This window comes from Arachis hypogaea, chromosome 3, assembly GCF_003086295.3.
Source record: "Arachis hypogaea cultivar Tifrunner chromosome 3, arahy.Tifrunner.gnm2.J5K5, whole genome shotgun sequence".
NCBI classification, from domain to species: Eukaryota; Viridiplantae; Streptophyta; class Magnoliopsida; order Fabales; family Fabaceae; genus Arachis; species Arachis hypogaea.
In genome coordinates this window covers 113,032,818-113,045,033 of record NC_092038.1, presented here as the reverse complement: position 1 = coordinate 113,045,033, position 12,216 = coordinate 113,032,818, and the positions used below count along the sequence as shown (strand labels likewise).

At 31.5% G+C, this 12,216-nt stretch overlaps 1 protein-coding gene across 2 annotated transcripts; it reads left to right on the top strand.

Moving 5' to 3' along the window:
* Window positions 1-4,841, top strand: LOC112790944 (CBS domain-containing protein CBSCBSPB1). Of its 2 annotated transcripts, none has more exons than XM_025833575.3 (14): window positions 1-1,393; window positions 1,467-1,626; window positions 1,719-1,851; window positions 1,961-2,098; window positions 2,262-2,343; window positions 2,467-2,580; window positions 2,667-2,733; window positions 2,857-2,962; window positions 3,149-3,216; window positions 3,535-3,650; window positions 3,750-3,886; window positions 4,012-4,100; window positions 4,190-4,279; window positions 4,380-4,841. In XM_025833575.3, the coding sequence occupies exons 1-14, from the start codon at window positions 1,269-1,271 to the stop codon at window positions 4,557-4,559; spliced, it is 1,605 nt and encodes a 534-aa protein (XP_025689360.1). In that variant the 5' UTR covers window positions 1-1,268; the 3' UTR covers window positions 4,560-4,841. The 2 variants fall into 2 exon arrangements, with proteins under 2 accessions (XP_025689360.1, XP_025689359.1); XM_025833574.3 differs by having other exon boundaries at window positions 1,961-2,131.
* The last annotated feature ends 7,375 nt before the right edge of the window (window positions 4,842-12,216 follow it).

The window sequence follows — 12,216 nt, the reverse complement described above, 5'->3', positions numbered from 1 at the left end:
TTTTCGACCTTCACCACACAACCACCATAGTGTCCTGCCGGTCCACATCCACATTTTGCCATTGGCGCTGGAGGCAGCTTTGACGTGAGATGCTTGTCCATTCGAGATTGATGCAGTCCCACAATACTTGTGCTGCTGCAGCCACTGCTGTTTTGCGGGATAAGCCAATCTATTGTTCCATCCGACAGAAAACATTAAAAAAAAAGAAACCCTACGAACTGAAGAACCTGCGCGTTACCTTGTAATGATATTGCTGCAGTTGGCGGTGACAGCGGTATATAGGCGGTGGTGGTACCGACTCAGGGCTAGTGTACCGGCACCTTTGACCTGCGGCTTCTTGCTGCTACTGCTGCTCGGTCTATGGCACCGATGAAGAGAGGCAACGCAACTTTCAGCAGGGGTACGGCACCGTGCGTGAAAGCGTGGAGAAGAAGGAGAATGGAAATGGTAGCAGAACAGTAAGATGCGTCTGGTAGGAAAGTCGGCACAACACCGACTTGATAGGGAGAAAACTTGACAGCGCTGAGGTTGGCTGGGGAGGTAGGAAACGACGGCGCAATTAGAATTTGGAGAGTGGTAGTGCTGTAGTAAAAAGATTAAGAAGTAGATAGTTAAAGTGTAAAGGGTGAAAATAAATTTTTTAAGAGAATAATTAGGGATGAATTTTGTTTTTTCACTTTTTATTTATCAAAAATGCAGTCAACTGTTTACATTATTTTCAATTTTTGTTGTTTAGCTAACGAAATTGTTGCTCTAATTATTCATTCATTTTTCTAACAGATATACTTTATGCAGGGTAGGTATTTATTAGGTGCTAATTCAATGCTTTTGTTCTAAATTTCTAATAATAGTATATGTTCATTATTATTTTTAATTTAAATTTTAAAAAAGTTAATAAAATGTAAATTAATGTGGTCTGCGTTATTAAAATGGAATAAAATAGACAAAGCAGAGTGAGTTTAGTTGTGTTATATGTGTATGTTACTACCATTTTAGCGCAAGGGGATGAATGCAAATTTGGAGGGCTCACATTTGAGAGTAAAACGTGTAGAGTCCAGCGTAGTTCGTGTGTCCTACAAAGCGGGAACAAGTCATTTATCGTATTGGCGCCATGGGAATAGCCTTCAACGTCTCCTCTCCCATCTTTCTCTTTGTCTTGTTATTATTTTTGGTCATCAACTTTTCCCTCTCAATCAATCGTTTTAATTTCTCCTTCGCGGGCTGGTCCTCGGGAATCTCATTTCCCGGCCACCGCTCATCCAACCAACATGGCAAATCACGGTCGAAGGAGTGTGTCATTGACCAACAGTCCCTCGCGCCCTAAGAAGAAGAAAAACTTCTCTTCCGAGCTTTCATCCCCTGATATTCGAAAATCCTTTACCCCTCAACGCACGTATGTTCTCTATCTCTCTAATTGTTCTTTCACTTTTCACCTTGTTCTCTCTAATTGTTTGTGATTGGAACAGGGGAGAGAGAACTGTGAGGTCATTAAGACTTTCAAGAGCATTGACAGTGCCCGACTCAACAAGTATTTCTGAAGCATGTCGTCGTATGGCTGCTCGCAAAGTCGATTCTCTTTTACTAACCGATTCGAATGCTTTGCTCTGTGGAATCCTGACGGACAAGGTATATATGACGTGGAACTCTCTGGATCTTATTTCTGTTGTGCAAGAACTTAATTAATTCATGAAGTTCATTCCTCTAATAACTTGATGAAGGATATAGCTACAAGAGTCATTGCGCGCGAGGTTAATCTTGAAGACACACCCGTTTCCAAGGTTATGACAAGGAATCCAGTATTCGTCCTTTCCGATACTCTTGCTGTGGAAGCACTCCAAAAGATGGTTCAAGGTTGGTGTATATATATATATATATATATATTCATTTTTCATGCAGTATCATGCGTTACGTTGCAGGGTCTTTCATATAATCTTGTATGTATGTATATATATACCATCAGGAAAATTCAGGCATTTACCTGTGGTGGAAAATGGAGAAGTTGTTGCCATACTTGACATAGCAAAGTGTTTGTATGATGCCATTGCGCGCCTTGAAAGGGCAGCTGAGAAAGGAAAGGCAATTGCAGCGGCAGTTGAAGGTATCGAAAAACACTGGGGACCATCTGCTTCTGGTTTGTAGAGTATCTTCATTAATTAATCAATTAGTTTTATGATTTCTTATTAATTAGGAAACTCATCATTGGACAGAATTAACTATTCCAGTATCTGTTTCATGCTAATTTGATTTATGCCTTAATGCAGGCTCCAATTCCTCATTCTTGGAGACTCTTCGGGACCAGATATTCAAGCCTTCTTTGTCTACAATTATTCCTGAGAAATCAAAGTAGGTAATTACTTTTAGATGTTTGAATTGAATAACTTGGCCTTTTATTTATTTGTATTTTTAATCTGGAGTTATTACCTACCGGCAATCCAAGTTAATGTTGCAGATTCTGGAACCTTTCAGGGTTATAACAGTTTCACCAACGGACACAGTTTTGGCAACAACAAAGAAGATGCTTGAACTTCGTGTCAGTTGTGCTGTTGTCATGGTTGATGACAAACCTTGTGGTATCCTCACGTAAGTATTTAATTGTAGCCAGTTTATTTATTCTCTGAACTCTCAAACCTTATTGGTGGACTATATAATATGCCTACTAATTTCAGTTCAAAGGATATCTTGATGCGAGTAATAGCGCAAAACCTTCCTGCATCAACAACTCTTGTTGAGAAGGTACATCACGGTCTATCTAGTCACATATATTTAGGACCATTTTCCCTACCATGTAATATATAATAATCATATAATTGTCCTTCTCTTCTTTTAATTTCCTTTTACTCTTCTATTTGATGACAGGCCATGACTCCAAATCCAGAATGTGCAAAAGTTGATACACCGATTGTTGATGCACTTCACACCATGCAAGATGGAAAATTTTTACATCTTCCAGTGCTTGATAAAGGTAATGTAGTAATTCATGAGTTGGATGTACAAGGTAAACGGAAATAGTCCGAACTTGTTTTATTTAGCATTCATTAATTGTTGAAGTTTTGGTTGTTTTTTGTCTTCCTAATATTACTGTTAAATAAACTGGTTGAGAATTGGTTCTAACATTGTTATTTTTCTGATTTGGTTGGTTAAAAAGCAGATGGCACTGTTGTTGCTATGCTTGATGTGATACATATTGCTCATGCTGCTATTGCAACAGCTGGTCAGGTGTGCTTCTTGTCAATAAGGCTTGTACTTTTCTGTTGTCGATGTGATTCTCTAGATGTTTTTAAGTAGTAGTTGAGGATGAACTGATAAATATCGATATCTTATATATTAATGAGAATGAAGTAGCTACAGAGACAATTTTGTCTTAAAATTTGCAAAAAGCTTAGCTTGCTGCTTCATATATTATCATCTATTATTTTCTTAAGCTTCTCAGAATCTAGCAATCTGATCACTAGCAACAAGACATTAAGCATGTTTCTATTATTATTATTTTTAGAAAAAAATTTTCTAATGGAAGGATAATTTTCTCCTCTTAAGGTTGGAAATACTGCCAATTTGAACACTGAAGCTGCCGACTCCATGATACAAAAGTTTTGGGATTCGGCCATATCCTTAAGTAGTCCAAATGATGATGACGACGACGATTCACGAAGGTGCCACTTATCTTCTATCTGCATTTAATAAAATAAACTCGTATCTTCTTCGTAGTGTATATGTATTTATATATGCATACATCTTTAATGGGATGCCAGTGATAGTTCCTTGAAAATTGCTTCTGAGGGAAGAGAAATAGGGAGAACCACTCCTTTTAATGCAGCAAGCATGCTGCAGCAAGCATTTTCTTTCAAAGTACAAGATAGGAAAGGCAGACTTCATAGATTCACATGTGGTATGTCAACTATATATATAGTAGCCGATCCCATATGTCAAATCAAAGTTAGCCTTTATTATATATATGTATAACCTTATCAGTTGATGAGTGTGTTTTTGCTGTATGCATGGATGTTTAATTAGATACTCGGAGCTTGACAGATGTTATAGCTTCCATTTCTCAGAAAGTTGATAATGATATTGACTCTGATAATAACCTGCCCCAGATTATGGTATGTTTAAAGATATCCAAATTTATGCTGATACATAACATCAAGTTAGTGTTACATAGTTTCATCGTTTCCCTAACTTTTTCTCGTAGTATGAAGACGAAGAACATGATAAAATTGTACTAGCTTCAGACAGTGATCTTGCTGCAGCTGTGGAACACGCAAAGGCAGCTGGTTTAAAGGTATATTGCTTCATGTATATATTCAAAGTTGCAATATGAGATCTATTATTTGTATTTGTCTCAAAATTAAGTTCGAGTTGAATTTGGAATGGTATTGTAGGGATTAAGATTGCATTTAGAGTACTCGGGGCAAAATGATAACCAAAGAAACTCTAGCAAGGAGAGTTTGTTGGCATACACAAACACAAGTTTAATGTGGCCCTCAACATATAGTGTGGTTGCAGCTGGAGCTGTAATCGTTGCTGGCTTAAGCCTATTAGCATTCTTCAGGCGAAGGTGATGATGATAAATAGGAACATACCACTAACCACTTTTTTCATTTGGGGGTAGTGGCCAAAAGCTGGAGTTACTTTTATTTGAACTTCAGAGAGGCACTTTTTACTCATGCCAATCTGGAGGACTGACAATGCAACAATGTACTAAATAACTTCATAGACAAACAAATTTCAAGCAATTCCAATATTGTTTAGAAATTACAATACCTCATCTCCAGCCTGCAGCTAGGGACCAAACCACATTGATTAAATGGTCAAATCAATTAAAGCGGACTAATTATGCCAAATGTTTAATTTCTGAAATCAATTATGATTCTTAAACTTATATTTTTTTGTATCAAAATATAGATACTAAAATTTTAATCATTCATCTTGTAATTTATAGAGATTCAATCTTCATAAAAAATAAATGATTAAGATCTTCCTATATAAACAAAGTGACACCCACACTTCAACTTTTATATTTTATCTCAAATTATAAATAATACGTTTTGTATGTTATGATGTATATTATTGTATTGTATTTTTTATTGTTAATTGAAAAGTTTTAGATATTAGATATCATGACTTTTAGTTTGTTTCTTTCCTGGTTTACTTTGGTAAACATTACTCTCCCAGATTAATTTCTAATTTCACGAAGCAACTATCTGGCAAATTTTTTGTTTAACATACTATTTTGCTTGGATTTTTTTTTTTAATTTCAACACTAGGTGTCGACCAAGTTTGTATCAAGATCTCAATTTGGGGAGCAGATAGACTCCTCTCGAAGAGTTTGATCTAGAGAATTACTGACTGCAGGCGTCAAAACTTTGCACAGAATGAAATGAAATTGATAACTTCATTGATACAGGCACAATTTTACCAACAGAGTTTTTAAAGCATTTGTATTAAAACAAGATCAATCGTAAGATTTAAGCAATAACAAATACTTGAAATAATGCTGGAAAATAACTGAACAAATTAAAGAACAACCTTAAAAAAACTAAGAGACAAGTTAAAATCAAAATGCAAAATAAGTAAAATGACTTCAAACATTCACGTGCACTTGTACTCTATTACTTTACTGCATCAATGTGCCTAAAAATCTTTAGAGTTTCAATGTGATTTTTGTGAGTCATGGAATGGAAATCTTCTGTCAAACCTCAGCTTCTTCTGTTATAAAGGAAGTTCTTACTTCATTTGTGGCTCTGTTGCAGTTACGTGAATCTATGTTCACGTTTAACCACATAATTTTAATTATGATCCTCTAGAAGATTTTTTATATCAATCCTTGTTCTAACTTTTATGCAATAACTTTTCTCACAGTCGAAATAACTTTTTTCTAGTATGACCCACCACCTTAGTCAAATCATCCCTTTAAGTCACCATTACAGTTATGGAATCAAAGTACAAAATTTTCTATACGTGTAGAAAATGCATTGACACAATCTGAAACGATACAATCCTGCAGAGGATGTTGTAGGCTTTTTTTCTTATTTAATTACTATTCTCTCATTTACTAAAATCTATTATATATTATTCATTTTTACAATAAAATATGTCACATATCATTTTTTTGTTATAATTAAAATCAAATTTTTTTTAAAAATTAAAAAGTTCTATTCTTTTCACTCTTTTTTTGACCTTTTTTATTGAAATAAATACAGAAAAACTATTATTTCCCTAAATATGCATGAATCAAAACCTTTTTCAAAATACGTAACACCAAATCATGGAAAGCACCCACGAATTGAAAATAGCCTCCATCTCAATGCATACGAAATGTAGCAACTAAGTTGTAATAATCTGGAAGTACGATTCCTCCACCACTATTTTTACATAGTGATTCATCTGTAATATTGATCATTCACCACCATTTTAAAATAATGTTTCATCTGAAACCACCTACTGCATATGTTCCTTCAAGTTATTTTTTAATCATTTTATCACTATATTTTTATTATTAAATTTGTATGTGACATTGAGTGTAGTATTAAATCTCAGTTTTAATTTTATTTTTTCATATGTGATTTTATTTTTATAGTTTGTTATTATTTTTGTAGTTAGTTATAGCAAGTTATTGACCTCAATAAAGGAGGAGAGAGTTCTAATAGGAGTAAAAAAAATAAGAAATAGCAACAAAATATACATTGACATACATTTCACATTTGTTTTTTATTTTCACCTACTATATCATATACATTAAAACAGCAAACAGTAACTACACAATAATTTCTTTGGTATTGCCATCAAGATTATTGTGAATTGAAATTTTATTATCATTCACCACATATAAGCACACCGTTTTCTAATGATATTACGTAAGAAGAACCAATTGCCTAAAAAATGGAACTAATAAGAGAGGAAATAAACAATCAATTGCCTACACGATTGTAATCTTAGTGGTTAGGTTATATAAATCCTAACCTTCAATATTAAAAAGTATTTGTTATTATCGTTATTTTAATATCTATTTTATTGTCTAAAAAAATTGCATTTTTTTAGTTATTTATCTAAACGCTACAACTTTAAAATAAGTACTTCTATAACTAAAAATCCAAACACAAAATAACTTATTTATAAGCTGCTATTAATAAAAGTCCTTATACTTAAGCTCTCTTTCTAAAATAGCTTATTTAAGTTGTTTACTCAAACTGGGCATTAGTTATTAATTATTAGAACTTTCTGAATTCGAGATCCCAGCCACGCACTTAATTAATTAAATTATGTAATTTTTGATCCACCGAATATGCTATAGTTTAATTAAGTAAGTTAAATCACCATTTTAATAACTTGATACATTGGTTTGTTAAAGATTGATCATTTCTTTGTCGTAGGATTTTTGACTCCGTAAAGATTAATTTTGTTTGATGAATACATCTAAAATGCGGGATATTTTTTAATAAATTATTTTTTTGTATTTAAAATACCGGTCTTAATTAAATTAAAATGAAAAAGCCCATTTCGTGAGTGCCAGAATTGAAATGGCACCAATTCGTGTGTGCCGCCATTGATATGTCCATTTCGTGGATGCATCTACGGAATGACCCATTTTGCGTCTGCTAAGGCTGGGTTGATAGTCAACGTTTCCTCTGCTGTGCATGCCACCATATCGTGGGAGCCAGCGATGAGATGGAGGCTATTTCTAATTCGTGGGTGCTTCCCATGATTTAGTGCTGTGTATTTTGAAAAAAGTTTTGATCCATGCGTATTTTGGAAAATAAAATTTTTTCTGTATTTATTTCAATAAAAAAGCTCTTTTTTTCTCTATCTCTCATTTCTTTATCCGTTCTATCTCTCTTATATATCATTATTAATGATAAATTACAAATTTGACAATTAAAATATATAATATGATATTTTTAATTATAATTAAAATATAGTTAAAATTAAAATTAAAATATTAAAATTAAAATTAAAATATAATTATATTATATTACTAATTTAACAATCAAAATATATCACATGACTCTTTCATTAAAATTGGGATGAAATATTTCTTTCCAAAATTAATAAACTCCATTCCTTCATCCTCTTATCTACTTCTCTCCCTTTCTCTATTTCTCACTACCATTCTCAATCTATATATAACTTATCATTTATATTTTATATTACTAATTTGAAAAATCAAAATGTGTCACAAGATATTCTTTCATTACAATTAAAATATTTTTTTTTTAAATTAACAAACTCTCTCTCTTTTCTCTCTCATTTTCTATCTCTCTCTACCTTTCTATTCAATAAAACATAAAATTAATAAAATAATATAATTCAAATAAATTTATACAATTATAAAAAATACATTAAATGTATAATTAAAAAATAATCCTGTAATATTATTCACATAAAAAATATATTTTTATTATAATAATATTTTTTTAGTTTTTTTGTTTAGTTTTAAATTTTCATCTCTTATCTTTTTAATCTATATTTTTATTTTATTCGATTATTTATTATTACATATAATTTAGAGAGAATATTAATGTTGTGATTAATAATTAGAATTAATATTTAATTATTTAAAAAATTAATTTTATAACTATTAATATAAATTTTCTATACTAATATGTAATTATATTTTTATATATAGAGAGAAAAATATTATTTTTAAATAACAAGTATGAAATTAATTATTTTTATTTGTGCAACAGACTTAACACCTAATTAAATATTAAAGTATATACATTAAATTCTTTCAAGTTTTAGATAATGAATATTAAAATTTATTATTAATAAAAAAATAAACTCTTTCATATAAAAATAATAACTAAAAAATTTATTATTTAATTTTTTTTTACAATAATTTTGTTCTTTTTAGTCAAGGAAAACTTTATCCTCTATTACCTTTTTGTAAAAGTAGTTTAATTATATAAATATTTTTACTATAATTTAAAATGTCAAAATAAAACCAGCATAAATTTAAAAAATTTATTTTCTTGTAATAATATTATGAAAAAAATAATAGTAACTATCAAATTTAATTTAGTGTGTTTAATTAAAGTAGTTATTATCATGCCTAAAATTATTGATGGACGGCAGCAACCAGGCATTTGGGGGGGACCAAAGTAGTAATTATTTGTTTTAGCTCGTATAAAATTGTCGCCCAACCTTTTTATTTTAAATGACAAATTTAATTTTTTTATAAAGTGTAAAATAATTTTATACGTACATTTAATTACTAATGTTATATTAATAAAAATAATTATTTTTTATATTAATTGTGTAAATAATCATTTAAAAGAATAGATCTAATTGTACGATCGTGTAAAACAAAATAATGTATTAAAATTAAATTCTTTAAATGATTTACTAGTATTCTATTATAAAAAATAGAAAAAATAAAAGAAAGATATTTTATCTTCCTTTTTATTTTTAAAATATATTTAAAACAATCAAAGGCTTCATATTTACTTAACTAATAGCACTATAACAAAAATAACTACATCAATTCATGTATAGTTAATTAATAATTATTTTCTACGTACAAGTTATTTTTTGATACAAGTCTTATAAGTCATTTATATTCACGCGCGTACGCTCTTCTCTTTTGTTATCGTCGTCACCACCACCACCACCTCCTCCTCTTCCTCCTTTTTTCATTGGAATTTTTTCTCTTCGTTCCTTTTCTTCCTTCTCCTCCATCATTAATTATCTCGTTGTTGAAGATAATGAATAATTCAAGTTCAGATTATCAATTGAATCAGAATGAAATTAATTATTATTTTGAATCCAATCAGAGGTGTGGTTCGAATCTAGTTAATTTTTTTGTTAGTAGTTTATGATTCTGTAAATGAACAATGTTTCATCGTTGATGGTTTGAATTGAATGTAATGTAAAAGTTTTACATTAAAAAATATTTTTCTGTATTTACAGCAAATTTGGGTGTAACACGAAGATATTTGGGTGTAACACGAAGATATTTGAGTGTAATGTTTAAGAATTTTCTGTGGATGTGTGCTGATAAGTTCTGCATAATTCAAAACTCTTCTTCTCGCTCCTCCTCATCTTCTGCTGCTTCTTTTTCTTCTTTTTCATCATCATCATCATCATCATCATCATCATCTTTTTTTTCTTATTCATCTTTTTTTCTTGTTTTATCTTCTCAAGTTTCTTCTTGTTTTACTCCTTTAACAAGAATAAAAACAAAAAAGCCAAACAAAGAAGAAGAAGAGACATATAATGCTGTAAAATTACTTGGAAGAGGATGAACTTACATTTATTCAACTAAAAGAAAGAAAGAAATAAGGAAAAAAGAAGAAAAAATGCAGCATTAGAGGAAATATTTTTCTATATTTGCAGTAAATTTGGGTGTAACACGAAGATATTTTAGTGTATTGTTTAAGAATTTTCAGTGTATGTGTGCTGATATATTTTGCATAATTCAAAACTCTTCCTCTTCCTCCTCCTCATCTTCTGCTGCTGCTTTTTCTTTTTTCATCATCATCACTGGTGCGGTAATTTAACAACCACAGACTAACCGGCAAGTACACCGGGTCGTACCAAGTAATACCTCAGGTGAGTGAGGGTCGATCCCACGAGGATTGATGGATCAAGCAACAATAATTGAGTGATAGACTTAGTCAGGCAAACAGAAAGTAATGTTTGGGCAATATAAAAGACATTAAACAATATAAAGAATATTGAAGGAAGGCAAGTAAATAAATTGGGAATAAAATATGGAGAAAATAGTTAAGGTTTTAGAGTTATCTATTTTTCCGGATTAACTTTTCTTATTAACTATTTTAATCATGTAGTATTTAATTTATGGCAAACTATATATGACTAGACCCTAATTCCTTAGACCTTTCTAGTCTTCTCTAAAATTCATTAACTGCCAATTCCTTTGTCAATTAATTCCAATTAGAAGCTGTATGATCAAATTCCAATTTATATGCCACAAAAACTCTAATTACCCAAAAATAAAAAGATTATATATCACGTATCCCGTTAAATCCAGATAATTAAAATTTAGGAGAATATGTTTTCAAGTTGTTGTTCAAGTAAAGAGCTTTTCCATGTTTTACAAGAACTCAAATAGAAAGAGGGTCATACTTCCGTTCCACCCAAATTCATAAGATGAAGAGCGAAAACAATTCTTAAATTATAAATCCATATATGAATTAAAATAGAAAAAGCAATAAAATCAATCCATACAAATAGATAGAGCTCCTAACCTTAACAGTGGAGGTTTAGTTGCTCATGGAATGCGGAATGTAAATTTATATAGAATTTCCTAATGGAATCCCCCTCTTGGAACCTCCTCAATAGAAGAGAAGTCTCCCCTTTTTATAACTAATCCTAATTAATTTTAAATCTAATTTCTAAAATTAAAATAATATCTTTTTCTATTTTAAAATCAAATTTGAATTTAAATTAGAATTAACTAACTACTCTGTGTCTTGTAACGTGGGGACCACTTGGCTTCACTGGATCCGCGCCTAACTTGGGTGCTAAAATGGGGCCCATAAATCACCCCAGCGTTTTCTGCATTTTCTGCACGTGGGGCATGTCACGCGTATGCGTCAGTCACGCGTACGCATCAGTCACGCGTACGCGTCAGTCACGCGTACGCGTTGATGGTCTTTTTTTGCAAGTCACGCGGACGCGTCGGTCACGTGCACGCGTATCTGTGCAATTCTTCAAATCACGCGTACGCGTCAGTCACGCGCACGCGTCAGTCACGCGTACGCGTCGCTCCTTGCTGCCATCTCCTTTGATTCTTGTGTTGCAGAAACTCCATCAAATCCAGCCGAATGTTACCTAAAATAAACAACATTGCAAAAGACTCAAAGTATCATCCATATTGGTTAAAAGATAATTAATTCTTTATTAAACTCAATAAATTAGATGCAAATTCACTAGGAAAAGATAGAAAAGATGCTTACGCATCACAATACCAAACTTGAATTGTTGTTTGTCCTCAAGCAACCAAAACTAATATAAGCTTAGGATGTGAATTTGCATGAGAATGAGAATTCAATTAAACTCATGTCTCTTCTTATAGTGGGGTTTACGACTGCAATCCTGAATAGTTTTGGCATCTCACTCTTCTTTGAATCAGAAGAATGTTACTGTCATATGGAATTAGAATCCGGATAATATTATGAATTCTCTGATCTTTTGTAATTCAATTTAATCCTTGAACACAACAATTTTTCTTTGGTGCTTTGCACCTTGAGCCTA

Excerpts from the sequence above, each read along its gene's own strand:
- LOC112790944 (XM_025833574.3), top strand. The coding sequence starts at position 1,269 with ATGGCAAATCACGGTCGAAGGAGTGTGTCATTGACCAACAGTCCCTCG. Across the intron at positions 1,852-1,960 it reads ACTCCAAAAGATGGTTCAAG|GAAAATTCAGGCATTTACCT; the intron begins GTTGGTGTATAT and ends ATATACCATCAG. Across the intron at positions 3,651-3,749 it reads GACGACGACGATTCACGAAG|TGATAGTTCCTTGAAAATTG; the intron begins GTGCCACTTATC and ends ATGGGATGCCAG.